The 22,079-nt window shown below is 47.0% G+C and overlaps 1 protein-coding gene and 1 pseudogene across 1 annotated transcript; one reads left to right on the top strand and one right to left on the bottom strand.

Annotated features, from left to right (window-relative positions):
* Positions 1–609: 609 nt before the first annotated feature.
* On the top strand, positions 610–21,454 carry BLVRB (biliverdin reductase B). Its single transcript, XM_003420782.4, has 5 exons — positions 610–774; positions 10,742–10,906; positions 11,043–11,132; positions 15,349–15,477; positions 21,176–21,454. The coding sequence occupies exons 1-5, from the start codon at positions 696–698 to the stop codon at positions 21,331–21,333; spliced, it is 621 nt and encodes a 206-aa protein (XP_003420830.1). The 5' UTR covers positions 610–695; the 3' UTR covers positions 21,334–21,454.
* Positions 4,359–8,967, bottom strand: LOC135232721 (large ribosomal subunit protein uL6-like; annotated as a pseudogene).
* Positions 21,455–22,079: the final 625 nt, after the last annotated feature.

Raw genomic sequence — 22,079 nt, 5'->3', positions numbered from 1 at the left:
AAGGTCACACAAGAACGACATCAGTGCCTGCCACACGTGGTGCCATATAGTCTCATACTGTTACACAGTGTTACAGGATGGCACGTGGTGTCAACCACAACCGTGCTCTTCCTTGGGTCACGGGATCACACACACAGGTACACTGTGTCACACACGACCCCACATCGTCCTCCCTCACTTTCCCCCCTTGCAGTTGTGAGGAGGCCTGGGGCGACCTGTGAGTCCCAGGTCGGCCTCCAGGCACTAGGAGAGGGGAGCGCGGGTTAGGGGGGCCGGTGGGCGTGGTCCGCGCTCGCCCCGCCCCGCCCTCGGTGGCTAGAGAGGGAACGGGGAGGCACGCTGCGAATGGCTCTCCTAGTCCCGCCCACCCACCGCCTTCCTGGGGGAGGTGTGACCGTATCTGGCCCCGCCTCCCGATCTCGGTGGCGGGCGGAGCGGACCGTGCCGGGCATAAGCGATCAAGGTCTGAGTCCTGCCCCGCCCACCCGCGCTTTTCCTGTAGGAGGCGTGGCCTGTTTGGACACTCCCCCTTGCTGGGCACTGGGAGGAGGGACGAGGCGGGGCTGAGGCGGGGCTCGCTGCAGCCGGCCACGCCCCCGGCTCGGGTTGGGGAAGGCCCCAGCGCACCGCCTCGCACCCAGTCGATTCCCGCGCGTCCTGCGACTCCGCCGCTCGCAGCCCCACGACCCCGCAGCATGGCCGTCAAGAAGATCGCGATCTTCGGCGCCACCGGCAGGACCGGGCTCACCACCCTCGCGCAGGCGGTGCAGGCAGGTATGCGCCAGGGCGGGCGGGGATGTCACGGGGTGCACCAGCAAAGCGTCAGGAAGGAGCGTCGCCGGGCCATGCCGAGGATGGTTAGGGCTGTCAGTGCCTCGGTTGTGTGAGGACCCGAGGAGCAAAGCAGGTGGCCACGAGGGCAGAAATGGGGAAGGCCACAACACCCGATTTCATGGGAGCCCAAAACATTAGGAATTGTCCATGGGAGCCTGGGGAACTCCAGGTGAGGGTTATGTGTAAATCCAGGGCTTTTATGAAATTTTGTTGCTGCTGCTGTTACTAATATTATTACCACACCCAGAGAGGGCTCAGTAAGCTAGGTATCCATTTGCCGCCCAGCACTGCACTCTCTTCACAAGTATCAAATCCTCAGAGCACCCATATGGCGTGGTTGTATTTAGGTGCCGTCCAGTGGGTTCTTTCTCATGGTGACCCTATGTGTTAGAGAGTAGAACTGCCCCATAGGGTTTTCTTGGCTATAATCTTTATGAAGCAGATTGCCAGGTCTTTCTTTTGCATTGCCACTGGGTGAGTTCTAACACCCAACCTTTTGTTTGAGCTCTTAACCTGAGTGCCACCAGGGCTTCTATTACTACCCCACTTGAATGAGAAAACTGAGGCCCAGAGAGTGACTTGCTCAAAACAACAAAAACAACAAGCTGGTAAATGGCAGTGCTGGGATGTGCACTCAGCCTGAACTCTTAACCACCAAAAGTCCAAAGGCTTGGGCACTGGGGCTGGAAACTTAAAAGGTTGGGGCATGGGGGTTGTGAATACCTAATGGAAGGGGGTCACTGAGACATGAATGAAGGCTTGAGGGCACCAGGCCTGGGAAAGGCGGTGGGGGCTGCTGCAGGAAAGGGGGCAGAAAAGGGATAAGCCCCTGCCTCCCGCTGCCCAGACTTCACCAACCTCCAGTGAAACATGGGACTTCCAGATACAGGACCCCACCCCTGCTGCCCTCAGTGACTCAGAAGATAAAGATTATCTGGGTGCCCCAAAAGGGTGGAGGCAGCAAGGGTCCCACTCCCTGGTGTCTGCAGCCAAGCTCTCCTTTGGAGGGCCTGTACCTCAGCCTGAAAGCTCCCCACTAGGATCGCTGCTTTCCTCCCCTGGGTGGGAGGGGGGGTCTCCTGAGCATTTTGACTTGTAGGAAGGGGGGAAACAAATTTGCTGATAAGCATTTATGGGGTAGAAGTGAGGAAAGTAGGAAAAGGGGGAAGTTGAGAGGTGCTGAGTCATCCTGGGACTTCTGAGTCCCTCCTTTCTACTACCCCCATCCTGAATGCCATTTGTCCACCTGCTGGTCACCACTGGAACTGCACCCTGGAAATTGGGCTCCAGGGCCTGGGGGAGCTCTGCCTTCTCTCTTTGGTCTTCACAGTGTCTCTTCACAGCTCTGAGCCTTGTTGAAAAAGAAAGCGCTTGACAGTGCTGAGGCTTCATCTACCTCAATGGTTCTCTAGGACCGAGAGCCCTGACAGGCCCAGGCTCTGGCACCAGACTGCTCACATTCAAACCCCTGCCCTGCCACTACCAGCTGTGTGGCCAAGTGCCTTGCCATCTGTGTACCTGGATTTCTGTAAAATGGGGATGAGATTAGTAGCACCTGCCCTGTGGCATTCTTGTGTTGGTTAAGTGAGATAAGACATGGAAGTGTTTAGGACAGTGCCCAGTAAAAAAAAAATCTAAAAAAACCAAACTTGCCGTCAAATCCAACTCATAGCAACCCTGTAGCACAGAGTAGAACTGCCCCATAATATTTTCAAGGAGCGGCTGGTGGATTCGAACCACCAACCTTTTGGTTAGCAGCCAAGCCCTTAACCACTGTGCCACAAGGGCTCCAGTGGGTACCTAGCGCTCAGTAAATACTCCTTGACTGAGTGAACGTAGACCAGACTTGCTTTGGTAAAAATTCTACCTTCTCTGTCTACTAGCTCTATGATCCTGGCCCAGTTACATAAAATTGCCTCAGTTTCCCCATCCTTAAAAAGGGGGTAATATAATACCACAATACATACCTTGTAGGGTTGTGGCCATCTGATGCTTTTTATAGTGATTTCTACATGTATCGAATTGGTCACAACAGTATCAGAACGTATTACATGTTAAATATTGGTTTTATGAAACTTTTGTGTCAAAAAAAATATATGTATATATGGGAGTGCCTGGGTGATAACTGTACGAACGGTTAACACTGTTGGCTGCTATCCAAAATGTTGGCAGTTTGAGTCCACCCAGAGGCTCCTCAGGTGATCTACCTCCAAAAAAATCCACCATGAAAATCGTATGAAACGCACTTCAACTCTTAACACACATGGAATAGGTTAGCAGCTGAGCCCATTAACCGTTAGCCACCACCCAGGGACTCAGTTTACTAGGCATAATGTAACCAAAACCAAACCCATTGCCATTGACTCGATTCTGACTCATAGCGACCCTATAGGACAGAGCAGAACTATCCCATAGGGTTTCCAAGGAGTGGCTAGTGGATTTGAACTGCCGACCTTTTGGTTAGCAGCTGAGCTCTTAACCACTGCGCCACCAGGACTTCCAGGCATAATATACGTGGGTCTGTTTTAACCAGTACTGTGACAGGTGCTAGCCAGTGCCCACATTGGCTCCCTGAAAGCTCCTGTGTCCACAGGGCCCACCACCAGCACCAACGTGCCAGGACAGCACAAATTTTTTGTCATTCCTTTATAAAAGGTGGCCACATATGATGAGAATGCTAGGCACTGTGATCTTCATTTGAGAGATGAAGAAGCTGCAAAAATAAAAAACTTTTGTGCTTTAAAAAACAACTCCCAGAACAGCAGAGGAAACCCTGGTGGTGTAGTGGTTAAGTGCTATAGCTGCTAACCAAAAGGTCAGAAGTTCAGATTCACCAGATGCTCTTTGGAAACTCTGTGGGGCAGTTCTGTTCTGACCTTTAAGGTTGCTATGAGTTGGAATTGACTCAACAGCAATGGGGTTTTTAGAATGACAGAAAAAAAAATTGCAAATCATGTATTTGCTAAGGGACTTGTATCTAGAATCTGAGAAGATGTTTGGAAGAGGTTCCCCAGCCAGCAAGTAGCAGAGCCTGCATTTGAATCCAGGTCCATGGGGCCTTAAAACCTTGCTTTCCTGTTTATAAAACGGTCAGGGAGATACTAATTAATATGACAGTCCCTGACCCTGCAGTGTCCTTGGTTTACTCCAGGTCGGCATAATTAAGACTGTGACAGGAAACACAAGGACTGGGGGGCCTAGAAGGAGAGACTAAAGGATGTTCCAAGCAGAGGGGACAGCATGTGCAAAGGCCAGGAGGCAGGAGACAGCATGGTGCATTTGAGGAACTGAATGAGGTGCAGGGAGTGAAGTGGGCAGTGGCTCTAGCAGAGACTGGAGAAGAGGTGAGGCCAGATTCCAAGGAGGCTTGAAGGCTGTAGTGAGGAGCATGGGCTTAATTGCAGGGCACTGGGGGTCCTGGAAGGGATCTGAGCAGGAGGGCACTTAACAGTTACCATGGAGCTGGCAAAATGGACACAAAAAGAGAGAGTGGAAAGAGGGAGTGGGCTGTCTCATTGCGGGGAGAGTAGTTGGGAGTTTGTAGCAAGGTGTATATAAGTTTTTATGTGAGAGACTGACTTGATTTATAAACTTTCACTTAAAGTACAATAAAAATTATTAAAAAAAAATTACCATGGAAAGCTCTGTCTGGCTGCTGTGTGGGAGATGGGTTGGAGGGGTCTAGACTGGGTGCTGGGAGTCAGGGCAGGGGCCCAGCAGGAGAGATAGGGCTGGAGCAGGGCCAGGGACAAAGTCACCAGATGATTAACAGACCTGCTAATGGAAACACCCATAGAGTGCCTATTCCTGTGCCAGGCACTACCCTAAACTTTGTGTTCATCACTTTTCTTTTTTTTTTTTTTTCACATTTCTTAGAACAGCTTTATTGAGATATATAATTCACATACCATGTCTTAGTTATCTACTGCTGCTATAACAGAAATACCACAAGTGAATGGCTTCAACAAACAGAAATTTATTCTCTCACTGTCTAGAAGGCTAGAAGTTTGAACTCAGGGTGCCAGCTCCAGGAGAAGGCTTTCTCCCTCTGTTGGCTCTGGGGGAAGATCCTTGTCATCAATCTTCCCCTGGTTGAGGCGCTTCTCAGCATGGGGACCCCAGGCCCGAAGTATGTGCTGTGTTCCTGGTGCTTCTTTCCTGGTGGTATGAGGTCCCCATGTCTCTTTCTGCTCACTCCTCTTTTTTATATCTCAAAAGAGATTTAAGACACAGCCTAATCTCATAAATCGAGTCCTGGCTCATTAACATAATTGCCGAAAATCCCAGCTCATTAACATCATAGAGGTAGGATTTACAACACATAGGAAAATCACATCAGATGACAAAATGATGGACAATCACACAATACTGGGAATCATGGACTAGCCAAGTTGACACACATTTTTGGGGGACACAATTCAATCCATAACACCATACAATTCCCCCATTTAAAGTTCAAGGGTTTTTAATATCTTCAGAGTTGTACAATCTCACCACAATCAATTTTAGAACTTTCTCATCACCCTAAGAAGAAATGCCTAGAAATCACCCTCATTTCTCCCTAAACCCCCAGCCCTAGGTAACCACTCTGTACTTTCTGTCTCTATGAATTTGCCTATTCTGGACATTTTATGTAAATGGATTATACAATACATGGCCTTTTGTATGCCTGGTTTCTTTCACTTAGCATAATGTTTTCAAGATTTATCCATGTTGTAGCATGTGTCAGTATCTCATTTTTATTGCTATATAATATTCCATTGTATCAATGTGCTAAATTTATCTATCTGTTCATCAGTTGATGGATGTTTGGATTGTTTCTACTTTCTGGCTATTATGAGTAATTCTGCTATGAAAATTTGTATACAAGTTTTTGTGTGGTATGTTATGGATTGAATTGTGTCCCCCAAAAATGTGTGCCAACCTGGTTAGGCCATGATTCCCAGTATTGTGTGACTGTCTACCATTTTGTCATCTGATGTGATTTTCCTATGTGTTGTAAATTCTACCTCTGTGATGTTAATAAGGTGGGATTAGAAGCAGTTATGTTAATGAGGTAGGACTCAATCTACAAGATAAGGCTGTATCTTGAGTCAATCTCTTTTGAGATGTAAAAGAGAGAAATGAGCAGAGAGACAGGGACCTTGTACCATCAAGAAAGCGGCACTGCGAGCAGAGCGCATCCTTTGGACTCAGGGTTCCTGTGCTAAGAAGCTCCTAGACCCAGGGGAAGATCGATGACAAGGACCTTCCTTCAGAACCAACGGAAAGAGAAAGTTTTCCACTAGAGCTGGCACCCTGAATTTGGACTTCTAGCCTCCTAAACTGTGAGAGCTATGAGTCGGAATCGACTGGACGGCACTGGGTTTGGTTTTTTGGTTTTAAACTGTGAGAGAATAAATTTCTGTTCGTTAAAGCCATCCACTTGTGGTATTTCTGTTAGAGCAGCACTAAATAATTAAGACAAATGTTTTCATTTCTCTTTGGCACATACCTGGAAGTGGAATTACTGGATCGAATTGGTCCGACCAAACATATCATAACTCTGTTTAACCTTTTGAGGAACTGTCAGACTGTTTTCTAAAGTAGCTGTACCATATGTCATTCCCATCAGCAGTGTATGAGGGTTCCAAGCTCTCTCCATCCTTGTCAACACTTTGTGTGTGTGAAAGGAGCCCTGGTGGTACAATGGTTAAGTGTTCAGCTACTAACCAGAAGGTCGGAGGTTCGAATCCATCGGCTGCTCTGCTAGAGATTTGGTCCCATAAAGATCACAGCCTAGGAAACCCTATGGGACAGTTCTGCTCTGCCACATGGGGTCGCTATAGAGTCAGGATCAACTCCACAGCAGGCAACAACATTGTGTGTGAAGTGGTATCTCATTGTGGTTTTGATTTGCATTTCCCTGATGGCTGAACATGCTAATCATCTTTTCGTGTGCTTTTTGGCTATTTGTATATCCTCTTGGGAGAAATGGCTATTCTGATCTCCTGTCAATTTTTTAACTGGGTGATTCGTCTGCATTGTTGAATTGTAGGAGTCCCTTATCAAATGTATGATTTGCAAAATTTTTCACCCATTCCAGGGGTTGTCTTTTAAAGGACAAAAGTTTTTAATTTTGATGATGCCCAGTTTACCTATTTCTTCTTTTGTTGCTTATGCTTTTGGTGTCCTAGCTAAGAAACCATTGCCTAATCTAAGGTCACAAAGACTTGTGCCTATGTTTTCTTATAGGAATTTTATAGTTTTATCATTTACATTTAGGTCCTTGATTCATTTTGCGTTAACTTTTGGATAGTTGTCTAGCTTCATTCTTTTACAGGTAGATATTCAATTGTCTCAGCATCATTTCTTGAAAAGACTATTCTTTCTCCCCACTGAATTGCCTTGGAATTCTTGTCAAAAATCAGTTGACTACCTATCTTAGTTATCTTGTACTTCCACAACAGGGATACTACAAGTGGATGGCTTTAACAAACAAAAATTTATTTCCTCACAGTTCAGGATGCTAGAAGTGAAATTCAGGGTGCCGGCTCTAGGGGAAGGCTTTCTCTCTCTGTGGGTCCTGAAGGAAGGACTTGTCTCTTTGAGCTTCTGCTCCTGGGCCATCTTCATGTGGTTTGGCATTTCTCTTCCCCCATCTCTGCTTACTTGCTTGCTTGTTTAATCTTCTTTATTTCTCAAAAGAGATTGACTCAAAAATACACCCTACACTAATCCTGCCTCATTAACATAACAAAGACCACCCCTTCCCACATGGGATTATAATCACAGGCAGAAAGGTTAGGATTTACAACACATATTTTTGGGGGCCACAATTCAATTCATACCACTGTCTTAAACTTTTGGATATGTTATTGAAACCAACAACAACCCTAGAAGGTAGGTACTATTTTTATTCTCACTTTACCAGTGAAGGCCCTGAGGCTCAGAGAGGTTAAGTGACTTGTCCTGGGTCCCATAGTAGAGCTGGAATTCAAACCCAGGGTTGTTTTGAGAATTAAACAAGTTAATGTGTAAGGCACTTGAAAGCTGGCACATAGTAAGTGCTCTATAAATATTTTTTTATCATTATCATTATTTGAAAGTGTCCTGTCATTTTTTAAAAAATTCTTATCTGGTGAAAATATACACAACAAAACATACACTTATTTGTTTGGGAAATAGTTGATGGATGCTATTATTTTTTTTGAATAGACAAATTTTATTGCATCTTAAAAATATCACCCATAGGTCGTACGAATTATCAGGCCTCGTTTCTGTAGCTGGACAGCTCTTAGGTCATACCCATCAGCCTGTTGCATGGTTCCTTTTTCAGAGACATAGATACCATCCAAATATTTTCCAATGTCCTTGTTTTTAACTGTTGTGGCTTGCCGAATTAGCGCAGCTGAATTTGATACAAGTCGAAACGTGGTTTCCTTCAAGAATTAACTCGTCCTGCTGAGTTTGAGATACTGAACAAGCAACACCTGACCCTCATCTGAACCCTGTGGATGTATTTTTCACCCAAGAAATTTTGGATAGCAACAAGAGACTCCTCCTGAAAGATGACGCTGATGGGGAAGTGAGCATACGAAGAACTTATCTTGTAATGGAATCCAGTGTAACACCCTTGACTGCCGGTGACCACAGATGGTGCAGACTGTAGCCAGTGCCTTTCTATTTTCCCACCACTTGTCAACAGGAAACCTTTTTTTTTTCCAGGGAGGCTGAATTCTACATGGATGTGACGGAAGTCCCTCCATGGGGTTCCTCTGGGGCCCTTCACATAATGGTACATCCCTTCAAAGTGATGTCGACGTTTTCTGGAATGTTGACAGTCTGGTTGGGGAGAATGGTCTTTGCAAAAAGCACAATTTTATTGTTTTTCCTTTTCCTTTATCATTTGCAGAGTAATGAGCCAATCCTCTAATTGCTGGCACTGATGACCAATGAGGTTTTTTCTTTTTTTAGTATCATCATGAACTCACAGGTTTTTATATATTTGGTGTGTTTCCATTCATTGCCATCAGTATTCTTTTGGAAGCACGTATTGTCCCCGATTAGCCCTGTGGGAGCCACTTCAACATGGCCCTCCCATTCCTTAAGCTCTGCCTGACCTGCTGACATTACCAGGTGTTCTAGGCTCATCTCATCCTTTCTGTGTCCCAGCCTAGGAATCAGCCATTTCTCCAAGGAGCTCTGATTCTGGTTCATAGGAGAGGAAAATTATATTTATAGTATGATATAAATAATTTTATTTTTACATATCACCATTTACAGTATACCCAAACATTAACATCTTGGCCACTGTTTAAAACAAAGGAAGCAATATGTTAGCTGTCAACTTTAAAATGTCTGTCAGGCCCCTGTGGGGGGCGGGGAGGGCACAGAATTGTCCAAAATTATTTTGGGAGGGGACATACCAAGGGGATATTCAAAATCTTTAATGACTGGTAAGGTAGCATTGGGCCCTGTGGAGGTGAGGCCCAGGAACAGGGTCCTAGATGAATCCCAGCACTGGACAAACTTGGGGCAACTCATGGCCCGTCTGTACCTGCTTCTTCCAGGACCATGAACAGGTGATATATTAGTTTCCTAGGACCATGTAAGGAATTACCACAAATTGGAGCCCTGCTGGTACAATGGTTAAGAGCTACAGCTGCTAACCAAAAGGCTGGCAGTTTGAATCCACCAGCCACTCCTTGGAAACCCTATGGACAGTTCTCTTCTGTTCTATTCGGTCACTATGAGTCGGAATCAACTCGACGGCAATGGATCTGGTTTTTGTTTGTTTGGGTGGCTTTAGGAGCCCTGGTGGCCCAGTTGGTTAAGAGCTCCATCAGCTGCTAACTAAAAGATTGGCGATTCAAATCTACCAGCTGCTCCTTGGAAACCCTATAGGGCAGCTCTACTCTGTCGTATTTGGTCACTATGAGTCGGAATCAACTCGACGGCAGCGGATCTCGTTTTTGTTTGTTTGTTTGTTTGGGTGGCTTTAGGAGCCCTGGCGGCCCAGTTGGTTAAGAGCTCCATCAGCTGCTAACTAAAAGATTGGCGATTCAGATCTACCAGCTGCTCCTTGGCAGCCCTATAGGGCAACTCTACTCTGTCCTATTTGGTCACTATGAGTCAGAATCAACTAGACGGCAAAGGATTTGGTTTTGGTTTGGGTGAGTGTCTAAAACAACGGAACTTTATTCTCTCACAGTTTTGAAGGCTTGAAGTCTGAACTCGGGGTATCCACAGGGCCATGCTCTCTCGGAAACCTCTAGGGAAAGGCTCTTCCTTGTCTCTCGCAGCTCCTGGAAGCCCCAGGCAATCCTTGGCTTGTGGCAGTATCTCTCCAGTCTGTGCCTCTGTGTTCACATGACTGGTTTCCCTCTGTGTGTGTCCCTGTGTCTTCACATGGCGTTCTCCTCTCCCTGTGTCTCTCTTCTCTTTTTATAAAGATAGTCCTACTGGACTAGGGCCCACCCCACTCCAGTATGACCTCATGATGACTAATTACAACTGCAAAGACCCTATTTCCAAATAAGGTCGCATTCGTAGGTACCGGGGGTTAGGACTTCCACATATTTTTTGGGGGGACAAAATTAACCCATTACAGGGAGCATAGACCAGTACAGTGCCAAGTGTTAACCCTTTAGTTGCTGGAGGGTAGGGAAGTGTGTGGGGGCGGGGACACTCGGAGACCTCAGTGCAGACTGTTTACCAACCCACATGAAGGTGTGGGCGTATTTTAACAACCAGCTGAGTATCAACTGTCAGTATGGCAGTAAAATGTCTGAAGACCACTGCCTCAGAACAGGGGACCTGGGGCATGGGTTTGGGACTCAGGGCACCCCTGGGACCCAGCCCCTGGAGCTCCAGAGCACCAGTGCCCATGCCTACTGACCTACCTCTCTGCCCTCTTTGCCCACAGGTTATGAAGTGACGGTGCTGGTGCGGGACTCCTCCAGGCTGCCCGCGGAAGGGCCCCAGCCGGCCCACGTGATAGTGGGTGACGTTCGGAAGGCTGCTGATGTGGACAAGACCGTGGCTGGGCAGGATGCCATTGTCGTGCTGCTGGGCACTGGCAACGACCTCAGTACTGAGCCCCCCCTCTGCCCACGGCCTCCCCCTGCACCCCGGCCCCCAGCGCCACGCCCGCCCCCAGCCCCGCCCCTACCACCCCAGCCACCTCCACCGCCTGCAAGTGACAGCCACTCTCTGTCCTCTCTAAGGTCCCACCACAGTGATGTCCGAGGGCGCCCAGAACATTGTGGCGGCCATGAAGGCTCACGGCGTGGACAAAGTTGTGGCCTGCACCTCGGGTGGGTGGCAGGGGGTCATCGGGTGGTGCTAAGCTGGGGGTGATTGGGTACTGCACAGGCCAGGTTTTGCAGCCCAGGGCCTCTGAAAAATGGCACTGAAGCCGTTCCAAGTTACTGTGCGTTTATCGAGCACCGACTGTGAGCTTGAACTTTGCTGGGGAAATAGTGGGGACCAAGACAGCCCTGGGCCCTGCACCCATGGGGCACACAAACAGGAGGGAGGTGATAAACAGACCCATCATTAGACAATGACAGCCCAGAGTGGTCAGGCTGGGACGGGGGAGGCACAGGCAGAGGGGTCAGGACCCAGGTGGGAAGCCCAAAGGACTGTGGGAGCACAGAGGAGGTGCTTGCGAAGCCCAGCCTGCAAGGAGGGCAGGGAGGGCATTCTAGAGGAAATGATAGAGCTATGAACACAACGGACCAGGTCTCTGCCCTCACAGGGCTCCCAATTTGTGGGGAGATGGACATTAAACAAATAGGTGCCCTGGGTAATCCTAAAGGAAAGCTACCGGGTGCAGTGCAGGAGCAGTTAACGCTAAAAAAACCCAATGCCATCCAGTCGATTCCAACTCATAGTGACCCCATAGGACAGAGTAGAACTGCCCCATAGGTTTTCCAAGGAGTGGCTGGCGGATTCAAACTACTGACCTTTTAGTTAGCAGCCAAGCTCTTAATCACTGTACCATCAGGGCTAAGAGCATTTATTGAGCGCCTACAGGAGTGCCTTACAGGTGAATGGCACTTAATCCTCACAAAACTTTCTGAGGGAGCTACTTGTAAAGTACTTAGAATCCTACACCAAAAAAAAAACCAAACCCGGTGCTGTCGAGTTGATTCCAACTCATAGCAACCCTATAGGACAGAGTAGAACTACCCCATAGAGTTTCCAAGGAGCGCCTGGCAGATTTGAACTGCTGACCCTTTGGTTAGCAGCCGTAGCACTCAACCACTACACCACCAGGGTTTCCAGAATCCTACAGTAACAAAAAAAAAGACCACCGCCATGGAGTTGACTCCAACTCATAGTGACCCTGTAGGACAGAGTAGAACTGCCACATAGGGTTTCTAAGGCTGTAATCTTTATGCAAGCAGACTGCCACTTCTTTCTCCCTAGGAGCAGCTGGTGGGTTCTAACCTCCAATCTTTTCAGTTGGCAACAGAGTGCTTTTACCACCGCACCACCGGGGCTCCTCTCATCCTACAGTAAACCAAACAAAACCCATTGCCATCGAGTCGATTCCAACGCATAGTAAATACTAGATCTGGTAAAGACTAGATGTTGTCATTGTCTCCCTCACATAGCTAAGGGGCCCTGGTGGCACAGTGGTTAAGAGCTCTATCTGCTGCTAACCAAAAGGCTGGCAGTTCGAATCCATCAGCCATTCCTTGGAAATCATATGGGGCAGGTCCACTCCGTCCTATAGGGTCACTATGAGTCGAACTGACTCGATGGCAACAGGTTTGGTCTGATTTTTTGGTGTACAGGTAAGTGAACCAAGGCACTGGGAGGCCAATGTCTTCCCAGAGTTCACACAGCTTGAGCCCAGGTGGCTTCTCTCCACGGTCCACACCTCCAGTCTCTATGGTTTTCACACGAATGGCCTCCCTGAGAAGGGAGGTGCCATAGAGCGAGGGCTGTACGGTGATAGGGACAGTACTCAGGACAGGGGGTACAGGTGCAAAGGGCTGGAGGCCAGCCCGTAGCTGAGGGTGGGAAATAAAATACTTTACGCTTTCCCCATCCCAGCTTTGAAATGGTAAGGGTAATACTAAACCTGCAATTTTAGAATGCTCCACGATTAAATTTTCATATTTTTCTTCCACCTCTTGAAGACTGATTTGAGAGGTGAAGAGTAAACTTGATTTAACCTGCTTTCTTTTTCTCCAAAGTTTTCTGTGTAGCTTTTCTTTTTAATATTGAATTCTTACACATGCCAGGGTTTGCTTTTTTTTCTTTTTCGCTTTTTTTTTTTTAACTTTTTATTTGGAAATGATTTCAAACTTACAGAAAAGTTGCAAGAACGCTTACATTCTTCCACTCAGATTCACTAAGTGTTAACATCTTACTGTATTTTCCTTATTCTGTCTCTCTCTGCCCCTCTTTCTCTGTGTGTGTATTTATGCACACATATAGAAACTTTTTTTCTGACTTATTTGAGGAACCTTCAAATGAGCGCAGCAGGTTTGCACTCATCTGCTAACCTGAAGGTGGATGATTTGAAGTCACCCAGCAGTACTGCTGAAGGAAGTCCTGTTGACCTTCTTCCGTAAAGATTACAGCCAAGAAAACACTATGGAGCAGCTCTGCTCTGTAACACATAGGGTCACCATGAGTCCGAATCAACTCAACAGCGATGGGTTTGGTTTCCCGTGTCATGGCGTTTTACTTCAACGTGTGTTTCGTTAACATATTTATCTAATTTTTATTATAAAAACATTCAAACAGAAAAGTTGAAAAAAGAGTAAGCACTCATATTCCCTCCATCTTAACTGAGAACTTAATATTGTCCATAGTTGCTCTGTCTATGAACATAGACACACATACACAAATGTTTTGGGTTTTATTTTTCTAAACTATTTGAAATTAAGTTGCAGACCACTTTGCCCCTTTGGCATCTGCTAAGAAAAGAAAGGGAGCCCTGGTGACACAATGGTTAAGCACTTGGCTGCTAACTGAGAGGTCGGCAGGTTCAAACCCACCAGCCGCTCCTTGGGAGAAAGATGTGGCCAGCTGCTTCCATAAAGTTTACAGCCTTGGAAACCCTATGGGGCAGTTCTACTCTAATCTATAGGGTTCCTCAGAGTCAGAATCGACACCATGGCAGTGGGGTTCGTTTTTGGTTTTTTGTTTTTAATCTGAAGAAAAGAATTTTCCTTTTCAGAAGCATAGTATGATTATCACACCTGAGAAAATTAACCCTAATTCCCTCCTATCCTGTAATTATTACAGTATAATATTCCCTCCATATTCAAATTTCAAGGGGAAGGATTAGAAGGATCCTTTGTCACCTAAGGAGCTTGAATTTTATCTTGAGGGCCTGGGAGTGGTGGTTTTTTAAGGAGGTTCCTGAAAGGATTAGAAAGAAACCCAAGGCAAGATGCAGACTGGGCCTGAGATGGCAAACTGCTGACAATGTGGAATTAGAAGGCAGGGAAGCAGGACCCTGAGGCTCTTGCTGCGTGACCACGGGCCACCACTTCAGACTCTGAGCCTCAGTTTCCTCATCTGCAAACAGGGTATCCTGCTGGCTATTTCATGGGGTTAAGAATCAGTGAGACAATCATACCAACTCTGACTCACGGCGACCCCGTGTCAGAGTAGAACTGTGCTCCACAGGGTTTTCAGTGGCTGATTTCTCAAGCTGATCACCAGGCCTTTCTTCCCAGGAGCCTCTGGGTGCACGCAAACTGCCAACCTCTCAGTTGGCAGCTGAGCATCTTAACATTTTGCACCACCTAGTTCTACTCTGACACATATGGGGTTGCCATGAGTTGGAGTCAACTTGATGGCAACCGGCTTGGGCTTTTTTGTTTTGTTTTATTAGAAGATGAGGTCTAGGGCAAAAACAAGACAGGGCAAAGGGGATTTGGATATGCCAGAGAGTGTTTGTGATTTCAAATAGGATGGTCAGGGGAGGCCTTATTGAAAGATGACCTTTAAGCAAAGTTTGCAAGAAGGAGAGGGAGAGCACCCTGAGGCTGACAGAGAAGAGCCTGTGGTTCGAGGGGCGGGCCATCGCAGACCTACGAGACGGGAGCAGGGCTGGAGTGGAGCACGTGAAGGGATGGTGGGAGGTGATGTCAGAGACTGAGGGGGCTATGATGAGGGCTTTGCTTTCTTCTGAGTGAGATGGAGCCCAAGGAAGTGATGGAACTCAGGTGTTCACACGGTCCCTCTGGCTGCACGTGGGGGACAGGGAGACGTGGGACAAGGCTGCTGCATTAACAGTGAATGGGACCAGGTGGGGGTGAGAAGTGGTCAGATTCAGAGTTACTGTGCTTTGCTGACAGCTCACATGTGGGGTGGGAGAGTAAGAGGAGCCTGGCAAGACTCCCAGGTTTTTGCCCTGAGCCTTCGGGCGGCTATGGGGAGCCAGTGGCAGGTTTTGTCCTGGCCCAAAACCGGAAAAGCCCGAAGGCAGGTCTGGCTGGGAGGCTGTGGGGCTGGCCAGGCTGTCCTGAAGCCACAGTTGACCCTGCCCTGTGCCCCCAGCCTTTCTGCTATGGGACCCAGCCAAGGTGCCTCCACGACTGCAGGACGTGACCGATGACCACATTCGCATGCACAAGGTGTTGCAGGAGTCTGGCCTGAAGTATGTCGCTGTGATGCCGCCCCACATAGGTGAGTTGGACAGGGACCCGGAGGCCATGTCTCCACCAGCCTGCTCTCTCCCACCCTCAGAGGAGATCCACAAGGCCTTCCCTGGCCACCCTAAAACTGCAAACCTTCCCCCAACACTTCTATCCTCTTTCTCTGCTTTCTAACCTACTATTCAGTTGTCTCTGCTTAACAAACCACCCGACATTCAGAGATAGGAAACAACAACCATTATTATGATCAGCTCCCAGCACTAGGAACTGACTAGACTCTGCATGTGGTGGTCCATGTTTGAGACTTCTCTTGAAGTTGCAGTCAGATGGTAGCTGGAAACGGAGTCATCTTGAAGCCTTCCTCCTTGATGCGTCTGCTGGTTGGGCTTCCTCCCACAATGGCGGCTGGATTCTAAGGGCAAACATCCCCAGAGAGAGAGAGCCATGTGGAAGCTGCATGGTCTTCTATGACCTAGTATCAGAGGTTATTCAGCACTGTTTCCTCTGCGTTAAATGTATTAGAAGCAAGGTACTAGGGCTGGCCATATTGAAGGGGAGATAACTTATACTTGACCACATATACTAGACATTTTCTTTACTTATCTTATTTAGTATGTGCTTCCCTCACTAGAAGGTAAACTCTTTGAAAGCGGGGATTTTTGTCTTGTTTTGATCACAGCTGTCTTCCCAGTGCCTAGAACAGAATCTGGCATGTACAGTGAAACCTGGGAAAGCCTGAAGTTAACGGAACTGCCTTGTTTTTCTGGGTCTCGCAAGTTTTCCGCTTTTGACAGAGTGCAGCCTTACCACGTTTTTATCACTCTCTATTTAGTGGAAAATATTTGAGTTTTCCTTCTCTGACAGGTTTCTGCCTTCTGAAGGTTTCAGTTTTCGCGGGATTTACTGTAGTAGGTGCTGAATACATATTTGTTGACTGAACTAATGCCAGTGAACCACAGCTCGCCATGGTGTTTTTGAGAGAACCAATAAACTACACCTTTATACTTCCTCTCCCCTCACCCAAGGTCTGGAATCGTTAGTGAGAGACACCAAGAGTCAGACATAGAGATTCACTCATGCAACAAATGTTTCTTGCATGTGAACTGTGCATCTGGCCACCATTACAGTAAAACCTGTGAAAGCCAGAGCCTGCGTAAGGTGGAAACTTGTCAGAGAAGGAAAACGCAAATATTTTCCACTAAATGGAGAATGTGCTTGCTGAAAGTGAAGAGGACGTGAAGAACAGTAAAGAGGACTTGAAGCACTTACTGATGAGATCAAAGACCACAGCCTTCATATGGATTGCACCTCAACATAAAAATCCTCACAACTGGATCAATGAGCAACATCATGATAAATGGAGAAAAGATTGAAGTTGTCAAGGATTTCATTTTACTTGGATCCACAATCAACAGCCATGGAAGCAGCAGTCAGGAAATCAAAAGATGCATTGCATCGGGCAGATCTGCTGCAAAGGACCTCTTTAAAGTGTTGAAAAGCAAAGACGTCACCTTGAAGACTAAGGTGCGCCTGACCCAAGCCCTGGTATTTTCAATATGCATGTGAAAGCTGGACAATGAATAAGGAAGACGGAAGAAGAATTGACGCCTTTGAATTGTGGTGCTGGGGAAGAATATTGAATATACTACCATGGACTGCCAAAAGAACGAACAACCAGAATGCTCCTTAGAAGCAAGGATGGCGAGACTGCGTGTTATATACTTTGGACATGTTATAAGGAGGGATCAGTCCCTGGAGAAGGACATCATGCTTGGCAAAGTACAGGGTCAGTGGAAAAAAGGGAGACCCTCAACGAGGCAGATTGACACAGTGGCTGCAACAATGAGCTCAAGCATAACAACAATTGTAAGGATGGCGCAGGACCGGGCAGTGTTTCGTTCCGTTGCGCATAGGGTCGCTGAGTTGGAACCGACTAGACGGCACCTAACAACAACAGAGAGTGACAGAAAAGTGGTAAGGCTGCATCCTGTCAAACGTGGAAAACTTGTGAGAGCTGGAAAAACAAGGCAGTCCTGTCAAGTTCCCGCTCTCACAGGTTTCATCGTGTAAGCACTGGTGATACGGTCCCTGCTCTCCTGAGGCTTACCTTTGGCAAATACTAGATCTGTGGCATTAATGTTAGGTAGTGATAAGTCAAATGACGAAACAATAAAGTCTGGTAAAAGAAGTGAGACGGTGCTGTTTGTTAGAGGGAATAGGAGTGTAAAGGCCCTGAGTTGTTGCCTCTACATTTGCCTGCTCACTGGAAGAGCAATTCTGCTTAGCTCTCTGCCTTGTGGGGCCCCTGACAGGAGGAAGGCTGCACTTACGGGTTTGATTAAGGTTCAGTGTTTAGGTTCAATTTAGGGGCTGTGTTAGGACGCCATTTGGCCCAGAATCTTCAGTGCCGAATTGGTTGTAAAGCTGCATGGTGGGGAAGCTGTGTGGTCTTCAGTCTGGTGACCTCACCTCCCTGAGCCTCAGGTTCCTCATCTCTAAAGAGGGGGTCATTAATACTACTTGACCTCCCAGGTTCGAAATGAATATTTGGAGAGATTCATGCCTGAAAATGATTTAACATGCAGTAGTTTTTTTAGGTTTTTGTGAAAAGTTTCAAAGCTCCAGAAAAATGGAAGGAATTAAAGGTTTATGAACATCTATTGTATTCATTTCCTAGGGTGGGTGTAACAAAATACCATGAACTGGGTGGCTTATAAGAACAGAAATGTATTATCTCACAGTTCTGGTGGCTGGGAGTTGAAAATCCGGGTGTCCACCATATTGATTCCTTCAGAGGGCTCTGAGGGAGAATCTGTTTCACGCCTCTTTCCGAGCTTCTGGTTATGGCTAGTGATCCTTGACTTGTAGGAGCATCGCTGCAGTCTCTACGTGACCATATTTTCTTGTCTGTCTGTGTCTCTGCTCTTTTTATAAGGACACCACTCATGCGATTAGGATCCACCCTACTCTGGCTTGACCATGTGTGCATTAGACTGATAACATCTTTGTCTGAGTTATCTAGTGCTACTGTCCTAGAATTACCACCAGTGGATGGCTTTAACAAACTGAAATTTATTCTCTCACAGTCTAGGAGGCTAAAAGTTTGAATTCAGGGCCAGCGACAGGGGAAGGCTTTTTCTCTCTGTCGGTTGTGGGGGATGGTCCCTGTCCTCAATCTTTCCCTGGTCTAGGAGCTTCACAGCACAGGGACACCTTATAAGATAAAAGGTGATGCAGGCCACACCCCAGGGAAAACTCCCCTTACATGAGGTCAGGGCTGTGACCCGAGTAAGGGTATTGCATCCCACCCTGATCCTCTTTAACATAACCTAACCAAATTGACACACATTTTGGGAGGATACAATACAATCCATAACAATCTTCAAAGACCGTATTTCCAAATACAGTCTTGTTCACAGGTACCAGGGCTTAGGATGTCAATGTTCAATCCATAGTACCCATAAACCCTTTGTGTAGGTTCATTTGTTAACACTTCGAGCTGCCACACTCTCTATACACACACACAAACGCATATGTACTGTTGTTGTTAGGTGCCGTCGAATTGGTTCCGACTAATAGTGACCCTATATACAACAGAACAAAGCAGGGCTGGGTCCTGCCCGTACTCAAAAAAATTGCCATGCTTGAGCCCATCATTGCAGCCAGTGTGTCAATCCATCTCATTGAGGGTCTTCCTCTCTTTCAATGACTGTCTGCTTCACTAAGCATAATGTCCCTCTCCAGGGACTGGTCCCTCCTGGTAACACATCCAAAGTACATGAGACAAAGTCTTGCCAGCCTCACTTCTAAGGAACCTTCTGGCTGTACTTCTTCCAAGACAGATTTGTTCATTCTTCTGGCAGTCCATGGTATATCCAATATCCGCCAACACCATAATTCAAAGGCGTCAATTTTCTTCATTCATTGTCCAGCTTTCACATGCATATGAGGCAATTGAAAACACCAGGGTCAGGCAGACCTTAGTCCTCCAAATGACATCTTTGTTTTTTAGCACTTTAAAGAGGTCATTTGCAGCAGATTTGCCCAGTGCAATACATGTTTTGATATCTTGACTGCTGCTTGCATGGGTGTTGGTTGTGGATTCAGGTAAAATTAAACATATGTATGTATTTTTTTTTTTCTGCACAGTGTAAGTTGTGGACATCAACCCACTGTACTCAACAGGCAAGAAGAAAGATATTTGTGTCCAAATCACAGTACAATTATCGCACCTAAGAGAATTGATGTTAATTCTGTTATATCATTTAGCATCAGTGGCTAAAGCTCTCAGCTGCTAACCGAGAGATCAGCGGTTTGAACCCACCAGCCACTCTGTGGGAGAAAGATGTGCCAGTCTGCTTCCCTAAAGATTACAGCCTTGGAAACCCTATGGGGCAGTTCTGCTCTGTCCTCTAGGGTCACTGTGTGTTGGAATTGACTCAACAGCAATGGACTGGGCCATATTCAGATTCCCCCCAATTTTCAAAGTATCTTTTCAACCTCCTCTCCCCCCAAATCAGAACGCAATCAAAGATCACGTATGATGTTTTGTTGCCCCATCACCTTAAATCTAGAACAGCCCCCCCGCCCCACCTTTTGTTTTTAATGCCTCTCGCGACATTGGCCAGGCCAGGCGTCCTTTCAGATGCCCCTCGTTCTGGGTTTTTCTTGTTGTTTTCTCACAGTTAGACTCAGATTGAACATTTTCGGCAGGACTAATACATGGGTGAGGTTGTGTGTCTTACTGCACGTTATTCCAGGTTGTCTGTCAATGGGTGATGCTGAATTTGATCCCTACATGAAGTTGGTCACTGTCAGATCTTCTGGATGTAAAGGGACACTTTTCCAGTAATTTTTAATTATCATAACGTAGTCACTAAATGCCCTTTCAACAATAAGCCAAGCCTGTTCCACTATCCCCAGAGTTTAAGAAAGACCTAGTGATACTCCCAGGCTCCAGAAATATCAACACCTTGTCCCCAAGGTCAGAAAAATGTGTCTGCTTCCACTGCCTATAACATGCAGATCCATGCCTGGGACGTATCACTCAGGGCTCCTAGAAAGGTCCAGAGGGCAGAAAGCATCATCATGCTTAGAGCAGATCCGGGTTCAAATCTAGCCTTTGCCACTTATCACCTTTGCCGTTCCAAGACTCAATTTGCCTGTCCGTAAAATGGGGTTGATAATAGTTTCTAGCCTGTTCTTTGCTTTATTTCTCTTCACCCACCGTTTTGTCTATCTTTTTTAGCTTATTAGTTGCCTTTCCCTAGTGAATGTCTGCTTCCTGAGAGCAAGGTTGCTTGTCTCTGTTGTCCTTTCCTGTGTGCCCAGCACCTGCACATAGTGGGTAATCAATAAGGGTTTGTCGAATGAGCGAAGTAAGGAATTTATACAAGCACTCTGCACATGGGAAGGGTTTCACATATTGTTGGATGTTATAGCAATTGGGCACGCGGTGGAGCCCTGGTAGCACAGTGGTTAAGAGCATTGGTGCTAACCAAAAGGTTAGCGGTTCAAATCCACCACCCGCTCCTTGGAAACCCTGTGGGGCAGTTCTACTCTGTCCTATAAGGTCATTATGAGTTGGAATCAACTCGACAGCAAAGGGTTTGGTTTGGTTTCGGGGATGGGGGGGTATGCAGTAGGTACCCTGGGAAGGTCATGAGGGTAATCATGTATTGGGGAAAGGACAATTTGCTTCACCTGGCCCCTCTGTCTTTGCCTCACAGGGGACCAGCCACTGACAGGGGCCTACTCAGTGACCCTGGATGGACGAGGGCCCTCTAGGGTCATTTCCAAACATGACCTGGGCCACTTCATGCTGCACTGTCTCACCACCAACAAGTACGACGGGCACAGCACCTACCCCTCCCACCAGTACGACTAGGGCTCTGGCCCTGCCCAGGAGGATGGCATTCTGGGGAATGGGGAACAAAGGAAGGACAGCCCAGGAGTCAGGGAATAATAAATCTTGAGCCAAGGGCTTCAAATTATTCTAGAGGACCGGACTCTGTGTTAAATTTTCTGGGTGTTGATTCATTCGCTCAGCAAGTTTATTGAGTCCCTGTTCTGTGTCTGAATTCCTGGATGGCTCAAACGTAAAGTGCTCAGCTACTAACTGAAAAGTTGGTGGTTCAAGTCTACCCAGGGGCACCTCGGAAGAAAGGCCTAGCAATCTACATGAAAAATCAGCCATTGAAAAGTCTGTGAAGCACAGTTCTATTCTGACACATATGGAATGGCTGTGAGTTGGAATTGATACTGCAGCAACTGATTTGGTTTTTTTTTTTTTTTTTTTTTTTTGTTTTGTCTGGTGGTGACCTAGGTAGCTGTGAGCCCCTTCATGGCCCTCACAGTCCAGTGGAGGAGACAACCCTGCTGATCCAGAGTGACCAGGGCGCTAATGGGGGAAGTACAGTGGGCTGGGAGAGCACAGAGGGGTTCCCTGACCTAGCTTGAGGAGCTTTTTGCTTTCTGGAAGAGGGGATGTCTGAGCTGAAGCCTAAAGGTTTGGTAATAACGAGCTCAGGGAAGGTTTTAGGTCATTCCAGGCAGAAGGAACAATAGGAGCAAAGACCAGGTCAGAAAACACGGGGTTCCTTTGAAGGACTAAAATCTGTGCCCTACAGTAAA

Source organism: Loxodonta africana, chromosome 11 (genome assembly GCF_030014295.1).
Source record: "Loxodonta africana isolate mLoxAfr1 chromosome 11, mLoxAfr1.hap2, whole genome shotgun sequence".
In the NCBI taxonomy this organism is placed as follows: Eukaryota; Metazoa; Chordata; class Mammalia; order Proboscidea; family Elephantidae; genus Loxodonta; species Loxodonta africana.
Note: the sequence above shows the minus strand (reverse complement) of the source record. Positions and strands in the feature narration are given on the sequence as shown.

Coding starts and splice junctions, on each gene's coding strand:
- BLVRB (XM_003420782.4), top strand. CDS start 696: ATGGCCGTCAAGAAGATCGCGATCTTCGGCGCCACCGGCAGGACCGGG. Junction 775..10,741: donor CGCGCAGGCGGTGCAGGCAG/GTATGCGCCAGG, acceptor CTTTGCCCACAG/GTTATGAAGTGACGGTGCTG. Junction 11,133..15,348: donor AGTTGTGGCCTGCACCTCGG/GTGGGTGGCAGG, acceptor CTGTGCCCCCAG/CCTTTCTGCTATGGGACCCA.